This window comes from Bufo bufo, chromosome 2 (genome assembly GCF_905171765.1).
Source record: "Bufo bufo chromosome 2, aBufBuf1.1, whole genome shotgun sequence".
NCBI classification, from domain to species: Eukaryota; Metazoa; Chordata; class Amphibia; order Anura; family Bufonidae; genus Bufo; species Bufo bufo.
In genome coordinates this window covers 555,610,287-555,636,915 of record NC_053390.1, presented here as the reverse complement: position 1 = coordinate 555,636,915, position 26,629 = coordinate 555,610,287, and the positions used below count along the sequence as shown (strand labels likewise).

General features: G+C 41.3%; 1 protein-coding gene across 1 annotated transcript in view; it reads left to right on the top strand.

Moving 5' to 3' along the window:
* ADAMTS3 (ADAM metallopeptidase with thrombospondin type 1 motif 3) overlaps nt 1-26,629 on the top strand; it is a 214,911-nt gene that overhangs the window by 186,156 nt on the left and 2,126 nt on the right. The window contains exons 18-21 of the mRNA XM_040418128.1: nt 2,520-2,685; nt 6,443-6,575; nt 13,459-13,666; nt 13,826-13,943. Of these exons, the coding sequence (XP_040274062.1) occupies nt 2,520-2,685; nt 6,443-6,575; nt 13,459-13,666; nt 13,826-13,943 (625 nt within the window). The remainder of the gene's footprint in view (nt 1-2,519; nt 2,686-6,442; nt 6,576-13,458; nt 13,667-13,825; nt 13,944-26,629) is intronic.

Below are 26,629 nucleotides of genomic sequence, written 5' to 3'. Positions count from 1 at the left end.
TGATGTCCAAATAAAGTAGACATACAGGGAGTGCAGAATTATTAGGCAAGTTGTATTTTTGAGGATTAATTTTATTATTGAACAACAACCATGTTCTCAATGAACCCCAAAAACTCATTAATATCAAAGCTGAATATTTTTGGAAGTAGTTTTTAGTTTGTTTTTAGTTTTAGCTATTTTAGGGGGATATCTGTGTGTGCAGGTGACTATTACTGTGCATAATTATTAGGCAACTTAACAAAAAACAAATATATACCCATTTCAATTATTTATTTTTACCAGTGAAACCAATATAACATCTCAACATTCACAAATATACATTTCTGACATTCAAAAACAAAACAAAAACAAATCAGTGACCAATATAGCCACCTTTCTTTGCAAGGACACTCAAAAGCCTGCCATCCATGGATTCTGTCAGTGTTTTGATCTGTTCACCATCAACATTGCGTGCAGCAGCAACCACAGCCTCCCAGACACTGTTCAGAGAGGTGTACTGTTTTCCCTCCTTGTAAATCTCACATTTGATGATGGACCACAGGTTCTCAATGGGGTTCAGATCAGGTGAACAAGGAGGCCATGTCATTAGATTTTCTTCTTTTATACCCTTTCTTGCCAGCCACGCTGTGGAGTACTTGGACACGTGTGATGGAGCATTGTCCTGCATGAAAATCATGTTTTTCTTGAAGGATGCAGACTTCTTCCTGTACCACTGCTTGAAGAAGGTGTCTTCCAGAAACTGGCAGTAGGACTGGGAGTTGAGCTTGACTCCATCCTCAACCCGAAAAGGCCCCACAAGCTCATCTTTGATGATACCAGCCCAAACCAGTACTCCACCTCCACCTTGCTGGCGTCTGAGTCGGACTGGAGCTCTCTGCCCTTTACCAATCCAGCCACGGGCCCATCCATCTGGCCCATCAAGACTCACTCTCATTTCATCAGTCCATAAAACCTTAGACAAATCAGTCTTGAGATATTTCTTGGCCCAGTCTTGACGTTTCAGCTTGTGTGTCTTGTTCAGTGGTGGTCGTCTTTCAGCCTTTCTTACCTTGGCCATGTCTCTGAGTATTGCACACCTTGTGCTTTTGGGCACTCCAGTGATGTTGCAGCTCTGAAATATGGCCAAACTGGTGGCAAGTGGCATCTTGGCAGCTGCATGCTTGACTTTTCTCAGTTCATGGGCAGTTATTTTGTGTCTTGGTTTTTCCACCCGCTTCTTGCGACCCTGTTGACTATTTTGAATGAAACGCTTGATTGTTCGATGATCACGCTTCAGAAGCTTTGCAATTTTAAGAGTGCTGCATCCCTCTGCAAGATATCTCACTATTTTTGACTTTTCTGAGCCTGTCAAGTCCTTCTTTTGACCCATTTTGCCAAAGGAAAGGAAGTTGCCTAATAATTATGCACATCTAATATAGGGTGTTGATGTCACTAGACCACACCCCTTCTCATTACAGAGATGCACATCACCTAATATGCTTAATTGGTAGTAGGCTTTCGAGCCTATACAGCTTGGAGTAAGACAACATGCATAAAGAGGATGATGTGGTCAAAATACTCATTTGCCTAATAATTCTGCACGCAGTGTATGGTCGGTATTAATTATTAGCTTTTGAGGGCTATGTCTTGCATGCAGAAAAATGCATTTTTTTCCACATTTTTGGTAAATTTCAGATAAAAAAACAAAAACAAAACATGTCAATCTAAATGTACTACTAACAATATCTCACAGTACAAAATCTCATAATTGCTTGGATAAGTAAGAGCGTTCCAAAGTTATTACCACATAAAGTGACACGTCAGATTGGAATAACGGGGCTTTCTCAGATAGGACAAAACTGGCTGCAGTGGGAAGGGGTTAAGAGTAAAGGATCTTTCCCATAAGCGACATTTATCGCCTATATACAGGGTAGCTGCTAAGAGTCTGATCGCTGCTAGGACCCCCATTGAGGTCAGGAATCAACAGTGAATGAAGAGGTGGTCAGGCATGTGATCATTGGGGCCCGCAGTCAACCTACCAGCGATCATACATTTATCACCTATCTTGTGCTTATGAAAAGACTCATTTAATGTCATTTTTTGGAGCTGCATCTTTAGATCATAGTGATATGACATTTAGCCGATCTCAACGACAAGCTCAGCCGATTCTGCTGAATATTGTCATTTTGCTTTTGTTGTATGTGCAGTAGAAGTCATGGGGTGAGACAGTCGACTCCCCATAGGGTAGCAGTGCTCGGATTTATTTCACTTAGATGTTTATTTACTGCCTGTGTGCTCTGCAAGATGAATGTACAATGATGGATCTTACGATCCGTTTGTTGAAGCTCATTAACAGTCAAGGCCACATACTGTACATGTTCCTGAGATAAAACACCAGCAAGTCATGGAGAATGTTGACAGGAGCATTTGGAGGCTGAGTTGTTTTGTGCTCCCTGTACAAAGTTTTGATCCCGCAGCTCTGTCAGAACACAGTATGTCATGCTGTTTTGTGTGATCATTTAACACTTTGCCTCCTAAAGGTTATACCTCAAGAGAATGACACGAAATCCAGCCTCACATATAAATACATAATTCACGAAGACTCTTTGCCTTCAATAAACAACAATAATGTGCTGCAGGAAGAGCTAGATACTTACGAGTGGGCCTTGAAAAGTTGGTCTCAGTGCACTAAACCCTGTGGCGGAGGTAAGTGCTGCATGGAACAGTTGTCACTTAAAGGGGTTATCCAATGTCATGAACAGCCCCCCATGTGCCGGGCCCCTCACACGGAATATACTTACCCTGCTCCCTGCGCCGCTCCTGGTCCCCGCACCGCCGCTGCTGCTTCTCCCTGTACACGGATGAAAAAACATCTGGTGTCGGGGGGGTAGCAGCCAATGGCAGGCGGGGACAGGGACAAGCATCCTTAGCGTCACCCGCGATGCTAGGGAGGCTCGTCCCCGTCCCCGCCTACCATTGGCTGCTCCTCCCTGACACCAGATGTTTTCATCCGTGTACAGGGAGAAGCAGCAGCGGCGGTGCGGGGACCAGGAGCGGCGCAGGGAGCAGGGACCCAGGTAAGTATATTTTGTGTGAGGTGCCCGGCACATGGGGGGAGCTGTTTATGACATTGGATAACCCCTTTAAGGGTAAATCTCTGAGTCAATGTTTTATCTCCAGAAAGCTAGTGCTATACATATAACTTGTAATTGTATCATTGTCAGAAGTTAATCAAGGAATCAGCATTCACAGCAACTTGTGGCAGAGATTCTCATATAGAAAAAAATCCCCCTCCATGTTGATTGTGAAACCTTTTTTCCTTTAAACATATTGGATGTCCTTTAGTCATGGTAACAGGCTTAATCCTACATTTTTCTGATTTTTCCTCCCTATGGTTTATGTAAAAAACCTTAATGAGCATCTTTCAGCAGATTTGTACCTATGAAACTAGCTGAGCTGTTACATGTGACCTTGGCAGCTGAAGACATCTGCGTTAGTCCTATGTTCACATGTTCCCGCATTGCTGATAATATTGATGATTTAATATATGCAAATGAGCCACTAGGAGCAACAAGGTTGTTGTCATTACATCTAGAAGCATGAATTGAATATAATTACATTGAATATATTAAAACGTAATTTTTCCCAGCAATGCGGGCACATATGACCATGGGAACAACATAGATGTCTTCAGCTGCCAGGTAAACATGAAACAGGTCAGCCAGTTTCATAGCTACAAATCTGTTAACAGACAGTGATGGCCAGTTCGCAGTGTTCGCCGACGAACACATGCGATCTGCCATCTTTATTCCCAAGTCCGGCGATGCAGAGGTAAGTCCTTACCTGTGCCTGCGCCGCGAGCCGCTCTGAAACACATGCGGTCACCGGGAGCAGGCAGTTCCGAGAACAGCCCGATGAACACTGCGAACTGGCCATCACTGTTAACAGATGCCCTTTAAATATTAAACTCAATTACAAAATTTGTCAACTCACTGCAGACTATGTTCAAGTCCCTTACTTTGGTATATACACCAGGAGCAGATTTCAACATATATACAGTATTATATTGAACAATTCCATAGGGCTCCATTCTTCCAATGGTGACTTCCATCTTAGTAGTATGCATTAATATACCTTTTTTAAACTGTATAGGAAAGTGCAGCAGACATCGCTCTCCTATACACAATGTATACTGCGTAGTATATGTCGTTTTTTTGTTACAGTTGGAATCAGTGGACAATATATGGCACTGTATGCACATATGTTGGAGACTTCCTTCGGAGGTATACTGTACATCGGGAAATATCTTCCAAACGTATATCTGTCATAAAAAGCTAATATGGAGCTTTACAAAATTCTACCAACGTAAGGCTACAACCACATGATGTGGTTATGTCACGGTTGTGGCACAGCCACACTATGGTCGAGTACTGCACAGCAGGCTCTAATGAAACGAATTAGGACCCCACTGTTGTCAGTCTGCATGGTTAATGGCAGTGCGGTATCGCGGATGCCCTGTGGCTATTAACAAGGCAGACCAACTATACAATGCAGTCTTAATAGTTTAATTAGACCCCACTGCAGTTCGTATGGCCACACAGTACTTGACCGTAGAACGGCCACATCACAGCCCATTTAACAGCATTATTAGCATTGAATGTTCACAAGTGGAGATCTTCTGCAACTAACAATCTATTCCATAAATATGAATGGGGCTTTTTCTACTGCATGTGCATTTCTACATCAGTTTCTACATACCACATTAAGGTGAATGGAACAACTGCAGAAATGTCTACAACAAATCTACCATGTGTGAATGCACCTAATTCTTTGAGGTACCTTCAAGTACCATCAGTGCTTAGGATCCCTGGGTGATTTTGTCCCATTCCTGCAGATAGATGATTGTTATTTTTGTGGGGCAATTACTATTCTTTTACCTGTTTATTTTAGAGCAGGGGTGCACAACCTGTGGCACTTATTGCCTTTCTATGTGGCTCCAACCTTCAGAAAGCAGACATACGTTTCTGTGTACCAATAGTTTTGAAAGTTTTGAAAAACATGGTTGTCATAGAGCGGTCAAATACTGTCTGTTCCTGGGTTTTCCTGCTAGATAGGAATCCCAAAAGTGAAATGCTACCCTGTCAGACATTTATGGCATACACTTTAAATATGCCATACTATCTCTGTTTTAACACCACTTTAGGTTTTATTGTGGCCCTTGTGAGTCATACAGTCTAACATTGTGGCCTTCAAACCAGAAAGGTTGCCCAGCCCTGTCCTGTCTCCATATCTCACAGTGGCTTAGGCCTCTTTCACACTTGCGTTGTCCGGATCCGTCGTGTACTCCATTTGCCGGAGGTGCCCGCCGGATCCGTAACAACGCAAGTGAACTGAAAGCATTTGAAGACGGATCCGTCTTCAAAATGCGTTCAGTGTTACTATGGCAGCCAGGACGCTATTAAAGTCCTGGTTGCCATAGTAGTAGTGGGGAGCGGGGGAGCAGTATACTTACAGTCCGTGCGGCTCCCGGGGCGCTCCAGAATGACGTCAGAGCGCCCCATGCGCATGGATGACGTGATCCATGCGATCACCTCATCCATGCGCGTGGGGCGCCCTGACGTCACTCTGAAGCGCCCCGGGAGCCGCACGGACGGTAAGTATACTGCTCCCCCACTACACTTTACCATGGCAAACAGGACTTTAGCGTCCTGGGAGCCATGGTAACCATTCAGAAAAAGCTAAACGTCGGATCCGGTAATGCGCCGAAACGACGTTTAGCTTAAGGCCGGATCCGGATTAATGTCTTTAAATGGGCATTAATTCCGGATCCGGCCTTGCGGCAAGTGTTCAGGATTTTTGGCCGGAGCAAAAAGCGCAGCATGCTGCGGTATTTTCTCCGGCCAAAAAACGTTCCGGTCCGGAACTGAAGACATCCTGATGCATCCTGAACGGATTTCTCTCCATTCAGAATGCATGGGGATAATCCTGATCAGGATTCTTCCGGCATAGAGCCCCGACGACGGAACTCTATGCCGGAAGAAAAGAACGCAAGTGTGAAAGAGCCCTTAGTTGTTGGGCTCACTGAACTATTGCTGACAGATTTGTACAAAAAATCCTAGTCTTTATGTATTTCAGTTTATTATTGTACATAACTTGCGACCCCTTTTGAAATAAAAATTCGGGAACATCTATTCTTACAACTTTATGACAGCCATGCTTATATTATTCCTGCTAAAAGTTATTATTCCTGCTATATGGACCATATAGATTGATCTAGACGGGTGTTAACAGTTGAGGGTGTGTCTCTCAAGTGTCAGAATAAAGGAGTGTCATATCATAGCGCCATAAGAATAGATGCTCCAGAATTGTTATTACATAGGGAATGTGATTACTACAACAGACATGTCAGGAGAGATGACATGTTCTTTAAATATTTTTTTTCCCTATGTTTTACCACGTAAAGGTTTCCAGTACACTAAATACGGCTGTCGAAGGAAAAGTGACAACAAAATGATTCACCGCAGCTTCTGTGAAGCTAACAAGAAGCCTAAGCCTATCCGGCGAATGTGCAACTTACAGGAGTGTACACAACCAGTGTGAGTGCTCACAATTAATAAGTCAAAACCCTGCATATGTATGCTATAGTGGACTAAGGCTTTCATGAAGTAAAATGCACATTATGTAAAAAGCCTAGTCTATAAGTTATACAATCTAATTTGTGCTACAACATACTACATACAGTTAGGTCCATATATATTTTTCTAAATATTGTTCTGTACATTACCACAATGGATTTTGAACAAAACAATTCAGATGCGGTTGAAGTTCAGACTTTCAGCTTTAATTCAGTGGGTTGAACAAAATGATTGCATAAAAATGTGAGGAACTAAAGCATTTTTTAAACTCAATCCCTTTATTTCAGGGGCTCAAAAGTAATTGGACAAATTAAATAATTGTAAATAAAATGTTAATTTTTAATACTTGGTTGAAAACCCTTTGTTGGCAAGGACTGCCTGAAGTCTTGAACTCATGGACATCACCAGACGCTGTGTTTCCTCCTTTTTAATGCTCTGCCCGGCCTTTACTAACAAGTGAAATGCATGCTCTATTGGGTTCAGATCAGGTGACTGACTTGGCCATTCAAGAATATTCCACTTCTTTGCTTTAATAAACTCCTGCGTTGCTTTGGCTTTATGTTTTGGGTCATTGTCCATCTGTATTATGATACGCTGACCAATCAGTTTGGCTGCATCTGGCTGGATTTGAGTGCACAGTTTGTCTCTGAAAACCCCAGAATTCATCCGGCTGCTTCTGTCCTGTGTCACATCATCAATAAACACTAGGGACCCATGCATGCCCAAGGCATCACACTTCCTCCGCCGTGTTTTACAGATGATGTGGTATGCTTTGGATCATGAGCTGTACCATGCCTTCGCCATACTTTTTTCTTTTCCTCTGGTAGAGGTTGATTTTGGTTTCATCTGTTTAAAGAATGTTCTTACAGAAGTATGCTGGTTTTGTTAAGATGTTTTTTTTTTTAGCAAAGTCCAATCTAGCCTTATTTTTAAGGATTATGAGTGGCTTGCACCGTGCAGTGAACCCTCTGTATTTACTTTCATGCAGTCTTCTCTTTATGGTAGATTTGGATATGGATACGCCTATATCCTGGAGTGGTGTTCACTTGGTTGGCTGTTGTGAAGGGGTTTCTCTTCACCATGGTAATTATTCTGCGATCATCCACCACTGTTGTGTTCCGTGGGTGTCCAGGTCTTTTTGCATTGTTGAGGTCACCAGTGCTTTCTTTCTTTCTCAGGATGTACCAAACTGTAGATTTTGCTACTTTTAATAGTGTAGCAATTTCTCGGATGGGTTTTTTCTGTTTTCGCAGATGAAGGATGGCTTGTTTCACCTGCATTGAGAGAGCTCCTTTGACCACATGTTTACTTCTCAGCAAAATCTTCAAAATGCAAGCACCACACCTCAAATCAACTCCAGGCCTTTTATGTGCTTAATAGAGAATTAAATAATGAAGGAATTGCCCACACCTGCCCATGAAACAGCTTTTGTCCAATTACTTTTGGTTCCTTTAAAAACAGGGTGCCACATGTAAAGGAGCTGAAACTCCTAAACTCTTCATCCAATTTTATTGTGGATACAATCAAATGAAAGCTAAAAGTCTGGACTTTATGTCCATGCCCATTATATAACTATAACTTGAATATGTTTTAGTAAACAGGTATATATATGGACCTAACTGGGTAATAATAATACTAGTCTTCAGAATGTTCTATATTTCTGCATAAATTTGACCTAAAGCAACATCAGATATTCACACAGGTCCTATAAGTAGATTATGATAACCAAATGAAACAAATGAGACAGGAATATTAGACTTGGTCATTTATTTTATCCAATATGTCAGTATGTGAACCTTTGCTTTGCTTTCAGTATCTGTTTGACCTCCTTGTCCTGTAATAACTGCAACTAAACCTTTCAGGTTCTCAATCGCTCATTAGTCCTGCACATCAGCTTGGAGGAACTTTAGTCCATTTCTACGTACAAAGCTTTAACTCTGTTATCTTGGTGGGTTTCCTCCCAAAAAGTGCTTGTGTCAGGTCCTTCCATAACTTTTCTGGTTGGATTAAGGTGAGGACTTTGACTTGGCCATTCCAAAACTTTACCTTAATTCTTTGACCATTCTTTGGTAGAAATACTTATATACTTAGGGTTGTTATCTTGCTGCATAACCCATGTTCTCTTGCGATTCAGCTCACGAACAGATTTCCTGATATTTTCTTTTTGAATTTGCTGGTATAATTCAGAATTAATTTTTCCATCACTGATGGTAAGGCTACTTTCACATATGCGATTGTTTGATTTAACACACACTTCAGTTTGATTTAATGCAACCGGCTACGTCTGTTCTGTTTCGATGCGGTTGTATTAAAAGTGAACAAACCGGCAAACGCTATTGTAAGTTAGTGGGCGTTCGATCCACTTTTTGTCTGTCCGAAAAAAAATGGATCCGGCACTCTCGACTTATATTGTTTTTAGTGCCAGATTTGACTTGTTCAGTTTCGCACCGGATCTCAAAACCGGAAAGGCAATCGCATATCTGAAAGTAGCCTAAGCCACCCTGGCTCAGATGCAGGACAGGCCTAAACCGTGATACTACGTTTCACAGATGGATGAGGTTTCTATGCTGAAATGCAGTGTTTTGCTTTCTCCAAAAATAATGCCTTATGTAAACCAAAAAAGTTCTATTTTGGTCACATTTATCCACAAAAAAAATTTCACGTACCTTTTTGACTTGTCCAGGTGATCTTTTTGGAGAGCAGCAATTTTCTCATTGCAGTCCTGCCATGCACACCATTGTTGTTCATTGCCCTTTTGAGGGTGGACTCATGAATAATAACAAGCACTAATGTGAATGTTACTTTGAGTTCCATTGTGACCTTGTGGATTATTACACGCCTTGCTCTTGGCATGATCTTTGTCAGTCAACCACTCTTGGGGAGGGTAAGAATGGTCTTGAATTTCCTGCATTTGTACACAATCTATTTGACTGTGGATTGGTGGAGTCCAGACTCTTTAGAGATGGTATTGTAACCTTTTCCAGCCTGATGAGCATCCACAGCTCTTCTTCTGAGGTCCTCAGAAATCTTCTTTGTTTATGCAACGATACACTTCCCCAAACATGTGTTGTGAAGATCAGACTTTTATACATTCATGTTATCTAAAAAAAAAACAGGTCGCCCACTCACACCTGATTGTCATCCCATTGATTGAAAACATCTGGCTCTAATTTTACCTTCAAATTATCTGCTGATTCAACATCATTCACATACTTTTGCCACACAAAGACATCATTTTCCTCAATAAATAAATGACCAAGTCTAATATTTTTTACTAAGTTTGATTTGGTTATCTTTATCTACGTTTTAGGATTTGTGTGAAAAAAGGTTATAGCTCTAGGTCACATTTATGCAGAAATATAGAAAATTCGAAAGAGTTCACAAACATTCAAGCACCATTGTATATACATCTGGGAATCAAATAATTCTAAATTATACTGTAAGTAAAATGCCTTCCATCCAAGTAGATTGAGTCAGCAAGTGCCATACAATCGGCTCAAATGACTTTCAGTTGGTAGGATAAAGATGGAGTTAATCATTAGCTGGTAACTACAGATAATTCTCCTAGAAAAGACTCATAACAGTTACATGAAAACATAAATGCCTTTATTAATGATTCCACAGATTGTAAAATGTATATTTCACTGTCCAGTATTTCATTACAACATATACTCAATACATAAGGACTACAATGTTATAGCAGTATATACTGACACACCTATAATAAAGTGCTGTTAAGCCAAATTTTACAAGAATAATATACAAGAATATCAACAAAAAGAGAAAATCCGGCTCTTGAACAAAAGGAGACACTTTATTTAGCGGTAAAACTTCCAATCCTCATAGGCAGGGTATAGTTAACATGTTTCAGATGTGCACCAACATTAGGAAATCTACTCAGCTCCAGCCTTTATGTTGAATGTACCAGGCTGCAGCCAACCTGGCTTTCCAATAAAGGCAATTTTAAATGCGGACATACCAGATGCATATGTTGTGGGCACATGGAAGTAAGTAATATTTTTACATCTACGGTGAATAAAAGACAATTTGCAATCAAGACATATTTAAATTGCAATACTAAGTATGTCATCTATTTAATCACATGTCAAATTTGCTTGCTTCAATACGTGGGTTGCACAACAAATGCATTTAAAACCAGGATTAGAAAACATATATCCGACATTCCGCATTATAAAACAAGGAACGTTTCCGCTGTTAGTCTGCATTTTGCCTTGGAACATGGAGGCGATTCCTCAGCATTAAGTGTGGTTGGCATTGAAAGAGTTACAGCCCCGTTACGGGGCGGGGACCATCGCAGAAAGCTTCTCAACAGAGAGACTTTCTGGATGTTCCAATTGAAAACCCGGATTCCAGCAGGATTAAATAGGAGACAAGATTTAATTTTACTGTATAATTAAGTGTCTATGGGATTATGTTGGAATACATCAGCCAATGTTGTGGGTTTCTTGCTACACGTCTTTGATTTTAGTAACATATGTACATACAAGCTCTTTTTACATTATGTCTGTTTTAAATCCTACTAAACAGTTATACACCCATGTAATGCCTCAACCTCCGTGGATTGGTGGAGGAGGGATATATGGGTAACTGTTCAATTTCGGGTTTTTTATGTCATGATTAAGGACTGATATACGAAGGTCTGAAACATGTTGACTATACCCTGCCTATGAGGATTGGAAGTTTTACCGCTAAAAGAAGTGTCTCCTGTTCAAGAGCCGGATTTTCTCTTTTTGTTGATTTGCTGTCACAGCCGTGTCCAGGCTGGTACCGTGCTCACTACAGGTGCAGCAGGTGAGAGCTGCTCAATCTTCTCATTTACTCGCAATACACAAGAATAATATACAAGCACTGACAAAAAAATAAAAAGTTAAAGCACCCAGATACAAAATGTAGGATTGCTGCAAAACTCGGCACGCATTTTTGTCTCAGGCTGATATGTAAATAATTACAGGTGTGGTCTGATTAGACACTAGGTCTTGCCACAAGAGTGTGTAAAGTGTTTCCCCCGCTGCCCTATGAAAAAGGCTCTCAAGGGTTACTTTTGGGTAGTGTACCTCTTAAAGAAAGATTGTTGACCTGTAAACATGCCTCTACGATGCACTTGAAGACATGTTGTTCAGTTGATAGACTTTGAGATGGGTTGCATCATTAAACTTAGAGAAGCAGAATGGTTGTTTTGACCAACTGCCTGCCAATTAAGGCCTATTGCACACGACCGTATGGCTTTTTCAGTGTTTTGCGGTCCGTTTTTCATGGATCCGTTGTTCCGTTTTTTGTTTCAGTTGTGTTTCCGTTTTTGTTCCGTTTTTCCGTTCCGTTTTTCCGTATGGCATATACAGTATACAGTAATTACATAGATAAAATTGGGCTGGGCATAACATTTTCAATAGATGGTTCAGCAAAAAACGGAACGGAAACGGAAGACATACGGATGCATTTCCGTATGTGTTCCGTTTTTTTGCGGACCCATTGACTTGAATGGAGCCACGGACTGTGATTTGCGGGCAATAATAGGACATGTTCTATGTTAAAACGGAACGGAAAAACGGAAATACGGAAACGGAATGCATACGGAGTACATTCCGTTTTTTTTTGCGGAACCATTGAAATGAATGGTTCCGTATACGGACCGTATACGGAACGCAAAAAACGTCCAGTAAACGGGGGAAAAAAACGGCCGTGTGCATGAGGCCTAAGGCTACTTTCACACCCGCGTTTTGTGCGGATTCGTCTGGTATCTGCACAGACGGTTCGGCACGAATAATGCAAACACTTGTATCCGTTAATAACGGATCCGTTTGCATTATTCATTCAAAAAAAGTCTAAGTCAAAACGGATCAGTCTTGACTTACATTGAAAATCAATGGGGGACGGATCCGTTTTCAATTATTGCACCATATTGTGTCAGTAAAAAATAGATCCGTCCCCATTGACTTACATTGTAAGTCTAGACGGATCCGTTAACATTGTAAGTCTAGACGGATCCGTTAGGCTCCGCATAGTCAGACGGTCACCAAAATGCTGCAAGCTGCGTTTTAGTGACCGTCTAAAAAAACGCAACAGAGACCAAACGCAGCCAAATTGATGCATTCTGAACGGATCCTTATCCATTCAGAATGCATTGGGGCTTAACTGATCCGTTTTGGGCCACTTGTGAGAGCCTTGAAACGGATCTCACAAGCGGACCCAGAAACGTCAGTGTGAAAGTAGCCTAAGCTGTTCTGACCTAGCTGTTAGGAGGTGTTGGGAGCAGTGGTTACATGAGGGCATATACACATGTAAATCAGGTTCTGGATGGACCAGACAGACCAGCAGTAGTGAGGATCATTTGATTTCCCTACAAGCAAGAAAAGCTCCCACAGTTTTATTGTCCACCATCCAGACACAGTGCCACCTTCATTACACACCCCTGTCTCTGCCTAGACCATTTTCAGGTGCCTAGGAATTAGAGCCCATTACATGAACTGAGAAGTCATCACATATGAAGGGCGGTGTAAAATGGTATTTGCCATTTGTAGTGATTGATCTGAAAGGAATTGCAAAAGTTTCGTATTCGTTAAAATCAGCATTTTTGGGAAAATTGAAAAATATTTTTTTTGCTCATCTCTAGTTATGAGTATTTTCTAGGAGGTTTATAGGTAGTTGCTCGTACTTTTTTATTTATTTATTTATTGTACTTTATTACCAGAGGGTGTCTTTTTATGCAGATTTAATCATTGGCTGGTTGTAGTACTCTTCATGATTGTATGTTTTCAGTGGACAATAATTTTACACCTGCACCCCTGTATATATACATCAGCAATATCACTTTACCATTCTTTAGCTGGGTGGCAGATGAATGGGAGCACTGCACCAAAAGCTGTGGAAGTTCTGGCTATCAGATTCGAGTAGTACGATGCATTCAGCCTCTCCACGATGGGACAAACCGGTCAGTGCATAGCAAGTATTGTACTGGAGAGCGTCCTGAAAGTAGAAGATCATGCAATAGAAATCCATGCCCAGCCCAGTGGAAGACAGGAGCCTGGTCTGAGGTCAGTGTAATTTGTGATATTTATTGAGATTAAATTGTTTGAGAAATTTAGAGAACTCTACTCCTACCTGGAACTAAAGCCTGATGCAGAAGTGCTAGCTGATGGCGTTTTAGTTTGTCATACCGCAGTCTCTGATTGTGACCCTTACCTCCAATGCAGTGCTCTGTGACGTGTGGTGAGGGTATCGAGGTGAGACAAGTCCTGTGTCGTGTGGGAGACCAGTGTGATGGAGAAAAACCTGAATCTATCAGGGAATGCAAACTGACACCATGCAATGGTATGTACCGCTTGTTAAGAAATATACAAGAGCAAAGTTGTTTCTTGCCAAAGTTCATCAGGATCAAAAAGATAGATTCCCCCCACCAGTCCTGGTTTTATTTCATCAGTGGATTAAAAAAAGTTCTGACCAATTTCCCTATTTTTGGACAGAGTTTAATATACCAGTAGAGATGGGAATGGGACCAACATCACCTGGATCACCATTATAGTGTCCCTCCCCCCCCCCCAAACAGTTCTAGTTATAAACGCATCCTTACAGTGACAAACATAATGGGGGGAATGTATTATGAGGGTAAAATTGAAGTCAGTTTTGTGTGTACGTGGCATACTCGGAGCCAAATTTATCAAATGTTGCATGTTGCTTGTTAAATCTGGTGGTTTTTAAAACTTGAAATTCTTCTCCATTTTTTTTCACACCACCCCATTACTGGAGTGAGTTTGTGGCTTTTTAGAGACTGACATTGATAAATCTGGAGTGAAACTAATTACCATAGCTTTTCCACCCACTTTTTAAAACCAGAGTGAGTGGTTTAAAAAGGCAAAAAGGCATAAAAAAAACTTTGTGCAAATAAACATCTAAATTGTCAAAAAGCCCTATTTTGTGTTTGGAGTGTAGGGCTTGTTCAATTCCTCCAGTGTCCCTACAGCGTGAACTAGTGGTTCCACAGTGGTCCTTTTATAGGGACAGGCTGTGTGTCCGCAGTGTCAGTCCATGTCCTGCACTAGGCATACCAGTGTATACTTTTGCCTGCAGTTTTCCTTTAAAATTATAATTGGGGATTATTACACGTTAATGTAGATACTCATATGAATGCTGATCCGTATAGAGCTGCTGCTACTGCGTGATTTTAACTTGGCTTCTAAACCTAAATGTACAAAAATTGCACTGGACACATAGCTGCTTTCGGTACCATCAGTAAGCTGCAGATGGCAGTGAAGTTCCACGTTGTCTTATACTTAGAGCAAACGTTCACAATTCCTTGTCCTCTTAATAACACAATAAGAACTGTCATTCACTGGAGAAGACTATTTCTATACAACCGTACATCAGTTACTCTTAATGCCCGCTATGCCGCAGTCTCAGAGGGCTGCTCATTACAGGACTTTTACGCTACGTTCACATCTGTGTTGGAGGCTTTTTTAGAACATTCCATAGCTTTTGACTGAAAGAAAAGTGAACAGCGGCTTAGACACAGTTTTAACCATTAGCAGTGTTGGACTGGGGTGCCTGGGTCCCACCCATAAAATTTATTCTGGGGCCCACTGTAAAGCTACATGCAAATGTTACCTGCTCACATAGAGGGCAGCAGCAAGACACTACAAGATGATTGATTGTGGGGGCCCCTGCAATCACTTTTTGAGCGGGTCCCTGAGGAAAGAGAATACTGGATGGCCTGCCTTTGTAGTTAGAACTCATCTTAGTCCCCGATGCATCTATAATAATAAACTGGGTAGTTTGTTAAATAAGTCACACAGTTTTTATATGAACATACTGTAGGCTGGTTGAGATGCTATATGCTGCCTATTTGTAGGTTTAGGTGAGTACCAACCTGTTGCATTAACCTAAGGATGGTTTTGGGTCAGCTGGTAGATGTTGTGGGACCAAAAGTGGATAATCTACATTGTGCATATAATCAGCATATGAGTGTTGATGATGCAGTTCTTTATCTGTTACATAGGGTATATTCTTTCCTGGTAAGGTAATGACTTTTTGAGTGCCTTAAATACAACTCAACCAGGGCTAGGTCATCCAGGACTGCAGCATTGGAGTTCCTCAAGGAATAGTTTTGTCGCCAATACTTTTTTCCCAATACACTGCTGACTTTTTGTATGACACTGATCATTGTCATTTACAAAAGTTCTCTGAAGATTCTGTAATGGTTGGGTGTATTAAAGAAGGGGAGGAGAAGGAGTATAGGCAATTAGAGTGTAATTTTATTGATTGGTGTAGAGGAAATGGTTTGTTGCTTAAAGGGGTTGTGCAGGGGTTTTATATTGATGACCTATTCTCAGGACACGTGAACCATTTATGTCTATGGGACGGCGTTGGATTGGCTGTCCCTCCACGGCTGGTGCATTCCAGACAGGCCAGAAGGTCCATTTTGTGCTGCTCTACAACTATTTGTATTACTATTCTCAGGATAGACCATTAATATCGGATCGGTGGGGGTCCGACACCTGGCACCCTCGGCGATCAGCTACCGTATTTTTCGCCCTATAAGACGCACCAGCCCATAAGATGCACCTAGGTTTTTGAGGAGGAAAATAAGAAAAAAAATATTTTTAACCAAATGGTGTGCTTTTGGTGGGTTTGAACTAATGGCGGTCTGTGCATGACACTATTATGGGGGATCTGTGGATGATGCACTGTTATGGGGTGGGGGATTTGTGCATGGCACTGTTATGGGAGGAGCTGTGGATGGCATTATGATGGGGGGGGTCTGTGGATGGCATTATGATGGTGGGGGGATCTGTGGATGGCATTATGATGGTGGGGGGGATCTGTGGATGGCATTATGATGGTGGGGGGATCTGTGGATGGCATTATGATGGTGGGGGGGATCTGTGGATGGCATTATGCTGATGGTGGGAGGATCTGTGGATGGCATTATGATGGTGGGGGGGATCTGTGGATGGCATTATGATGGTGGGGGGGATCTGTGAATGACACTGCTATATGTGTCATCCACAGATCCCCCCATAACAGTCCCATCCACAGATCCCCCGCATCATAATGCCATCCACAGACCCCCCCATCATAATGCCATCCACAGACCCCCCGTCATAATGCCATCCACAGATCCCCCCCACCATCATAATGCCATTGACAGATCCCCCCACCATCATAATGCCATCCACAGATCCCCCCATCATAATGCCATCCACAGATCCCCCCCATCATTATCCCATCCATAGATCCCTAAGGAGGGGCTGTAGTAGGCGGGGAGAGCGGCAGGCAGTGCAGGCACTGTACTCTGGCCCGCCGCTCAGTATGTACTGTATTATACCTAGTGTTAATCAGAATATCTAAACTGCGCCCCCCCTGCTCCCCATCTATACTGTACTTACCGGTACATGTCACACTCCGTCTCCTGTAGTAAGCGCTAGCAGGCAGGCCGGGCTGCAGGCGGCCGTAACTCACTGAGGTCACGTGCCTGCTCCGCCTGCTTCATTCATAAAGTAGGCAGGGCAGGCACGTGACCTCAGTGAGTTACGGCCGCCTGCAGCCCGGCCTGCCTGCTAGCGCTTACTATAGGAGACGGAGTGTGACATGTACCGGTAAGTACGGTACAGATGGGGAGCAGGGGGAGCGCAGTTTAGATATTATGATTAACACTAGATATAATACAGTACATACTGAGCGGCGGGCCAGAGTACAGTGCCTGCACTGCCCGCCGCTCTCCCCGCCTACTACAGACCCTCCTCCCTCCTCACTAATACATTCGCAGTCTGCGATGCTGCAGCATCGCAGACTGCGATGTAAATTGCCAGCATTCTCTTTTTTGGGGGGGGGGAGTGTGTCTTATGGGGTGAAAAATACGGTATTTGTAGCGCAGGCGGCGCTCCATGCGAGCGTTCCTTCCTCTTCATTACACTGCCTGTCGTCTCCCTTGCAGCGGCAGCATAGTGTAATTGCAAGTACTTCCTCCATTCAAGTGAATGGAGCGAGTACATGTAAGGGTGGGTTCGCACTAGCGTTATGTCATTCCGTTATAGATTCCGTTTATAATGGAATATAACGGATTGGCCAGACGGAATGCAAAACGGAAGCCTTTAAGAGGCATTCTGTTTTGCTCCATCCTAATAGAAGTCTTTGGGCAAGCAAAACCGATTCGTCTGGTTTTCATTATGCAAGACGGAAAAAAAAGTCCTGTCCTGCATAACGAAAACCAGACGAATCCGTTTTGCTTGCCCATAGACTTCTATTAGGATGGAGAAAAACAGAATGCCTCTTAAAGGCTTCCGTTTTGCATTCCATCTGGCCAATCCGTTATATTCCATTATAAAGGAATATCTTTCATTGTTTATAGGAAAATATTGAAGGTGTTTTATCAATCAGTGATGGCAGGTGCTATATTCTTTGCAGTAGTGTGTTGGGGTAGTAGGGTGGCAGAAGGGAATTAGATTTGTGAATTAAGAAAGCTGGAAGTGTAGTGGGTACTTAGTTGCCACAGTCTTAGGGAAGTGTAGGAGTATTATGAATAATCAGTATCATCCCTTATATTCATTAGTGCAGAGTCACTAGAGTAGTTTTAGTGAGAGATTTATCCAAATTAAGTGCGGTACGGATAGGTTTAGAAAATCGCTTGCCTATGGTTGTAGCCCTTTATAATAGGCAACAGAGGTATAATATTGAATTGTATTAGAAATGGGGTATAAGTGTTAGGTAATATAATACAACTGTATTGTATTTATATTAATTGCATTCATTATAATAGTCTTTATTCTTAATTTTATTGTCCTATATAAACTGTGTTGTTATTCATTTATAAGACTGCGTATATTATGTGTTGCTGATGCGATATTGCAATTTCCCTAATTTTGAGATTAATTTAATTTTGTTTTATCTTATCTTAATATAGTCAGTCTACTGTATTATGTGCTACCTTGCCCACCTGTTCCCCTGCGGGTCAGTCCAAGCCTGACCATTAGAGTCATATAGAATAAAATATTTTCTGGTGTAGCGTAGCTACACATGCACTAGATAGGACTCTTGTTGTAAGTCAGTGAGAAACTGAATATAAATTAAACATTATTTACATTGGGCATCAGGAATGACAACAGGGGTGTTATTTTGTATTTGTATCAGTTATTAATTTTTATCCAACTGAGAGACTCCTGAAGTGTGCAGGATTATAAAAGGTTTTCATGCAAACCTGAAAGGAACATGTCAGCACATTTATGCTTCCATAACCACGGGCAGCTTGAGGGACAGATAGACTCCCGCACTGGAAAGTTGTATATAGTGTTAGACCTGTAAACCAAGCCATGCAGGGAAGAGGCGAGCTGCGCAGCGGGCCTTTTCCCCACGGCCAGCTCTTTTTATACCTATGTTTTCTCTTGAACAAGTTTCCGAAATGCTACAGCACAGGGAGAAGTGTACACTGGGTGGCTCCCCTCAGGTTTCTCCCACCTGACTTGATTAACAGGCCTCTCCCTATATGTAACTTTGTTACAGAGGAGCCTGTTGGTAATTCATGCTGCCTGTGGTTATGACAGCACGAATCTGCTCTGAAATATTGAAAATGATGATTTCATATATTCAGATTTGAGTTCAATTATCTATTGCAAAAACTGTATATTTAAAGGAGTTGGCCACCATACGCATAAAAAAAATAAAGGGTCCCAGATAATAACTAAAGCCACGAGGTATGTGTATCATGAGAGATCTATTGTGTACATAGAATTTTTCTAATGTGTTCAGCATAGCATGCTCCCATTGATGAGAGGCTGTGTGGGTGGAGCAGCTTCAAAGTGAAAGTAAAAATCCCAGCATGCATCACAGCAAGCATCTTCAGAGGAGTGATCACATGACATCCCTGGCCAAACAAAACAAATCATGTTTTTTCTGTGTCACCATTTTCTGAAAGCTATACTTTTTCTCTTTTTTTTTTCTGCCAATCATCTTGTGCACGGGGTCATTTTTTGCGGGAAGAGTTGATGTTTTTATTGGTACCATTTTTGGGTACATATGATTTTTGGATCATACGATATTACTCTTTATGCGTCAAGGTGACCAAAAAAATTGGTTGTTTTGACACCGTTTTTATTTTATTGTTTTACGCCATTCACCTGAGGGGCTAGAGTCTAGACCATGTGATATTTTTATAGAGCAGGTCGTTACAAATGCAGCGATACCTAATATGTCTACTTTTAAAAATAAAAAATGTACACAATGAAAGCATTTTTGAAGTGTATCCTTTTTCTGAAAGACATTTTTTAATTTTTTTAGCTATTGTCTTAATTAAGGGCTAATTTTTTGCAGGATGAGATGATGGATTTACTGGTACTATTTTGGGGTACATATGACTTTTTGATCGCTTTATATTACGCTTTTTGTTAGTTAAGGTAACCAAAAATGGCTGTTCTGGCACAGTTTAAATTTTTTCTGTTTTTTACAGTGTTCATCTGACAGGTTAGATCATGTGCTATTTTTATAGAGCAGGTTGTTACTGACGCGATGATATCAAATATGTCTACTTTCTTTGTTTGTTTCCGTTTTACATAATGAAGCATTTTTTTAAAAAAATCATGTTTGTGTGTCTCCATTTTCTGAAAGACATATTTTTTCTATTTTTCTGCCGATCGTCTTGTGCAGGGGCTAATTTTTTGCGGGAAGAGTTGACATTTTCATTGGTCCCAATTTTGGGTACATAATATTTTTTGATCATTCAATATTACACTTTATTGGGCAAATAGACCAATAAAATTGGTTGTTTTGGCACACTTTTAATTTTATTTTTTTATGACATTTACCTTTTGGCGGTGTGATATTTTTAAAGAGCAAGTCGTTATGGACGCAGCGATATCTAATTTGTCTATTTTTTTTTTTGGGCTTTACACAAAAAAACATGTTTTTGTGTCTCCATTTTCTGAAGGCCATATTTTTTTCATTTTCTGTGCAATTATCTCGTGTAGGGGCTAATTTTTTTTCGGGATGAGGTGACGGTTTGATTGGTACCATTTTGGGGTACATACAACTTTTTTGATCACTTTTACAAAAATTTTTGGGAAGTGAGGTGGGAAAAATTTCTATTCCATCATAGTTTTTCTCGTTTTTTTTTTTATGGCGTTCACCGTGCGGGGAAAGTAACATGATCCTTTTATAGTTCAGGTCATTATGGATGCGATGATACAAAACATGTGTAATGTATTTTATTTTTTTTAAAAATGTAATCAATTATAAATGTCTGGCTATAAGAAGAAATTTGATTGTTTTTTTTTTTACTTTTTTTTTTACCCAGACCCACTTGGTTCTTGAAGATCCAGTGGGTCTGATGGTTTACAATACACTGCAGTACACTGTATAGTGTACTGCAGTCCATTGTCACTCACAATAAGCCTTTATCAGGAGCCTGATCAGCTATACTAGGGCAAGCCGGATGCCTGTGAAGGCATCCGATTGCCATGGTAACCATCGGAACGCTGCCACAGCAGCGCAGCGCCAGATGGGGGAGGGAGCTCCCTCCCTCTGTTAACCCATCAAGCATCGGGCCGCTGCCACAGCACAGCAGCAGCCCGATGGGAGAGGGAGGGAGCTCCCTCCATCTCTTAACCCCTTCCATACAGAGGTCCCTATGGACCGCAGCATGAATGGTTTTTTTTTTTACTTCGGCTTCCATTTGCCATGGTAATCATCGGGACGCTGCCTGTACAGACTAGCCAATCAGAGCGATCGCCGGGGGCAGATTGGGCATGTGCTGCTCTCAGGCAGATTAGGAAAAGCAGCGCATGTGCAGTTACAATAAAGGCATGGATGAGCTTTCTCTAAAGCTCTTCCATGTCACGTGCAGCCATGGACTAACTGGCTGCACGGCAGAGCGGGGCTCAGGGGGCGTGGCTTACTATAAAAAGATTATCAGACAGATTTTTTAAATAAAGTATATTTGGAAGCTCTTTTTTTTACCCTGCCTCCAACAATGTTGTGTAAAGTACTGATATAGTGGCCAACACCTTTAAAGGTTAATGAGAGTTTTGCAATTATTTTGTTGGCCATGCAGTAGTGATCTGGCAAATTCATTTGGAAACTACTGTATCAGAACAGGTCACCTCACTTTTTCTTAAAGGAGACCTACCATAAATGTCTGATAGTGCAGGTCCCACCTCTGGGACCCACTCCTAGCTCAAGAACAGGGCCCCACTATAAATGGACAGCACAGCACACATGCTCAGTGTCCTCTCCATTCAGTGCTATGGAGCTTCTGAAAATAGCTGAGTGAGCAGAGCTCAGCTATTTTTGAAAGTCCCAGTAAATGGAGAAAGAAATGCATGTGCAGCTTGCTCTCCATCCATGGCAGGGCCCAGAGATAGAGTGGATTGCAGTGGTGGGACCCGCACCTATCGTACACTTATGACATATCCTATCGATATGCCGTAAATGTCCAGTTGAGAGTACCCCTTTAATCAACTAAAAGTTTCTTGTCATTGCTTAATTAACTTAAGCGTCAATATGTGGATTACTACATTTGTACATACAGTGCCTTACATTTGTACATACAGTGCGTTTTATAATTACTATCCACAGGAACCTATTATAAATACAGTGGCACCATTAGTGTCACCAGCTTCTTCAGCAGTGCACTCTCTTAGACAGGGGAACAAAATAATCTTGATAAAATCTCATGCCTCCGCCATGCGGGAATGTTTATGGATGGGGAAAGGACTGCTGTTAGGTCTCTTGTATCTGAAAGACTAAAGCTGGGCTTACACAATAGATTTATGTCAGCCAAAACCTGCAATTTCACACCCAGACCGGCCTACCTACTAATAGAGACCTCCTATGGGGGCCTCCTGATGGGAGATGTCAGGAGAAAGATCAGGCTGCTGGATTTCAAAATGTCCAATCCATTTTTCTCACGACATAGGTCGCCATCAGAGGTTTCTGACAGAGGCTTACTTTCCTCTTCCCAGTCCGAGAACATGTATGCATGTTATGGGTAGTGTTGAGCGCGAATATTCGAAAAGCAAATTTTTATCACTTTGAGAATTCGCAAATATTTAGATTATAGTGCTATATATTCGTAATGACAAATATTCTTTTTTTTTTTTTTAACACAGTACACATCAGGTGATCATCCCTCCCGTCTTCTAGCTTGTGGGCCAATGAGAAGGCTTTATCACAGCTTACCAACATCACTAGCAACCAATAGAAAAGTTGCCTACCCCTTACTACATAAGAACCTCCCCAGCAGCTATTTTCTAAAGTTTATTACAGTTATGAAAGAGACAGTAGTGTCATTGTTGTGCTCTGTGCTTTGTGTTATTACATTAGACAGGTAACTTATATATATAATTTAGATAGTTAGGGGGAGATAATCAGTGTAGGTTACATTGATCTATAGTGTAGCTGATAGGTTCCAGTGCAGGGTGTTAGGCAGTGTAATAGGTTCTGCTGTGCATAAATACATGCTGCAGACATAGTGCTGTGATGTCACAAGTTGCACGTATTGCGAAATAATATGCGCATCATTAATTGCAGAAAATTTGCAAGCGCAAATATATTGGAGCACTCTATCTGCATATAAAGCTATTCTAATGTTCTGCCGTGCCAATCATTTTCTCCAGTCTTAGAAAACTTATACCAGCTTGAAAAATGTAGCATAAGTGACCCACGCCGGTATTTCGCGCACATTACGCGAATAATACATTGTCGATTTTTGCAATCAAGAATATAATATCGAATTTGCGAATATATGACAAATATTCTACAAAATATTTACAAAATATCGCGAATTCTAATATTGCCCCTTCCGCTCATCAATAGTTATGGGATTAGCTCTTTCTGGACAGGAATGCAAAAACACCCAGAAATTCCTCCATTTTTTTTTTCCATTATAAATTTTATACCGTTCATTGTGTAAATATTTTTCATTTTATTCTGTGCCAATCGCAGTCATTTAGCCCCTCAGATGCTATTGTCAATTGTGACTACGGCAGCTGAGAATGCAAAACCCGGAAGAACTGCACTTCTGGACCTGGAACAACTCCCCCACACAGCAATCAGGGACCTGTTCATTGTCTTTGAAAGGCAGGAGTCTGCTGAGGCTGTGATGCCTTTCACAGGTATATTCCAATGTAGGCCTGCAGGTGACAGCACTACATTGCAGTATATTGAATTTTCTATTAGTCAATGGATTTAGTCACATTGATATAAAGAAGTGGTAATCTAACAATGCATGTTGTTAGGCCCTTGGGGGCCTAAAAGAAAGTAGAAAAAAAAGTGAAAAGAAAAGTATTAAAAATAAATCTAAAAATTTAAATCACCCCGATTCCCCAAAATAAGCAACAAAAAAAGTCATTGGTATCGTGTGTAATGGAAAAAAACATCAAAACGGCCGATTTGTCACATACACACCAAAATTATATAAATAAAACCTTCAGATTGTCCCTCTGTAGACATAATTATAAAAAGAAGTTAGGGAGTTCAAAATATAGCTTCCGACTACATTGGATTAAATCAGAATCCCACCGAGTTAAGCCAGTACTCTCTGCTCTACACTGATTAGGGGCCATTACCGCAAAACAGCTGTCTGCGGTTGGGATGCTCGATTAGTTATTATCCAAGTCATGCCTCAATGCCTATTTAAAAGATCAAACACTGACTTTTAGGATGGTTACTTTACATCTTGTAGCATTATAGGCAGAGCTTTTAAGAGCTCATTTGCATACCCTCTGTCAATAGAGTACACATAGAGACATACGACACTGTTCCCTAACTTTCTCAGTCACTTAGAATTGCTCAAATAAACCATACAGGACACTGTATAGAATTACTGAGCAGTATAGATATGAATTAAACACTTGGGGTGAGATATAACACATACTATTAGTTTCATGCCTGGTTCTCTGTGCTCACTGTTTTGCTTACTGCTCTTTACCCTCCACTGTCCATAGACTTCAGTGGGATGATGTTATCTGATCCTTTAGTGAGCATGCAACACATCTTAGCCTCACAAGGCAGAATTAACAGAATATTCAGAGTGAATGTTAATTTAGGAAAGGAGGAGGAAGTAAACAGCTGACAATTGGAGAACAAACCATTTTTCTCTGATACTATATTAAATTGCTTATAAAAAAAATTAAATTGTACTTATCTTATCCATTTGAGTGCAAAGAGGCCGTCACGGCCATCTTGCTTGAAGATTCAGCATGAAATCTCACGCAATCTCGAAAATGTCATCACGTCGACTGGCGCGGTGACTTCATATGTCACCACGCACGAGATTTCAAGCAGGATCTTGAATCAAGATGGCCACCGTGGCCTCTTTGCACTCAAATGGATGGGGTAAGTATGATAGTAAATTCTGCTTCACTGCAAATCAAATTTTTCCTGGTATTCGGATCGAATAGGCTTAGCAACCAATGCGAAAATTGCAGGATTTTAGAATTTTTGAAATTCTAAAGTACTGTGCAAACGTTTTAGGCATTTGTGGAAAAAGACTGCAAAGTAAAAAAGCTTTCAAAAGAGCTAATAGTTTATTTTTTATTAAAGGGTTTCTATCACTTCGTTTCACCTATTTAGCTTTCAGACACTAGCGATCCGCTAGTGTCTGCTTTATCTAACCATCCTAATATAACAGCTTATTGTCCTGCCGTTTAGCTAAAAAAAGAACTTATATAGATATGCAAATGAGCCTCTAGGTGCTATTAGCACCTAGAGGCTCCGTCTACCTTAACAAACTGCCGCCGCCCAGCGCGTCCCTCCAGCCCGCCCATCTCCTCCGGAATGCGATGCTCCTTGTGCGCGTCTGTATTCGGCGCATGCGCAGTGAATGTCTGACCGCTTCCCTGCTCAGACATCTCCACTGCGCCTGTTCCTCGGAGCACTATGACGTCATCGGCGCAGGCGCAGTGGAGATGTCTGAGCAGGGAAGCGATCAGACATTCACTGCGCATGCGCCGAATACGAGGAGCATCGCATTCCGGAGGAGATGGGCGGGCTGGAGGGACGCGCTGGGCGGCGGCAGTTTGTTAAGGTAGACGGAGCCTTTAGGTGCTAATCACGCCCCCATAGCACCTAGAGGCTCATTTGCATATCTATATAAGTTATTTTTTTAGCTAAACGGCAGGACAATAAGCTCTTATATTAGGATGGTTAGAAAAAGCAGACACTAGCGGATCGCTAGTGTCTGAAAGCTAAATAGGTGAAACGAAGTGATAGAAACCCTTTAATTAACAAAATGCAAAGTGAATGAACAAGAGATATCCAATTCTGCACACAGTTTCTGAAGGAATGTGGTAGGGAGGTTGCTCCAAACATCTTGGAGAGATAACCACAGATCTTTTGTGGATGTAGGCTCGCTCATATCCTCAACGTCATTGAGTCTGTCTGGGATTACATGCAGAGACAGAAGGATTTGAGCAAATCTACAACCAGAGAAGATCTGTCGAGTTTCTTAAGAAACTGTATGTAAGTGTACCTAGAATTGATGCTGTTTTGAAGGCAAAGGGTGGTCACACCAAATATTGATTTGATTTAGATTGCTTGTTAATTCATAAATTCATTCATCAAAAATTCCAAAAGTGAGTTTAACATAAAAACTAAAAAAGGGGTTTTCTAGAAATAAATATTTATGACTGAGCCTTAGTATAGGTCCTCAGTATCTGATTGGTTCAGTTGTTTGACAGGGTTCACAGTGATTAGAGGAGTGCTGCAGTATATTTTTTAGCAGCCATGTTTGCTAAATATGTCAATTGAATGGAACTGAACTGCACATAGGCATATGACCAATGACCCCATGTAGTCGATGTTTCCTTCCAACAGCTCATCGTTGGGGTGTCATGATTCAGACCTCCAACAAACTGATATTGATGAAGTATCCAGAAGAATGTTTTAGAAAAAACCCTTTAAACAATAGGTCTTTTTCTAAAGACGCATTCTCTTTAAGATCTATATTAACTATACACATCTGCTTTTTAAAAACTGAGAATAAATACAGTGGGGGGGAGTAAAATCATTGCAGC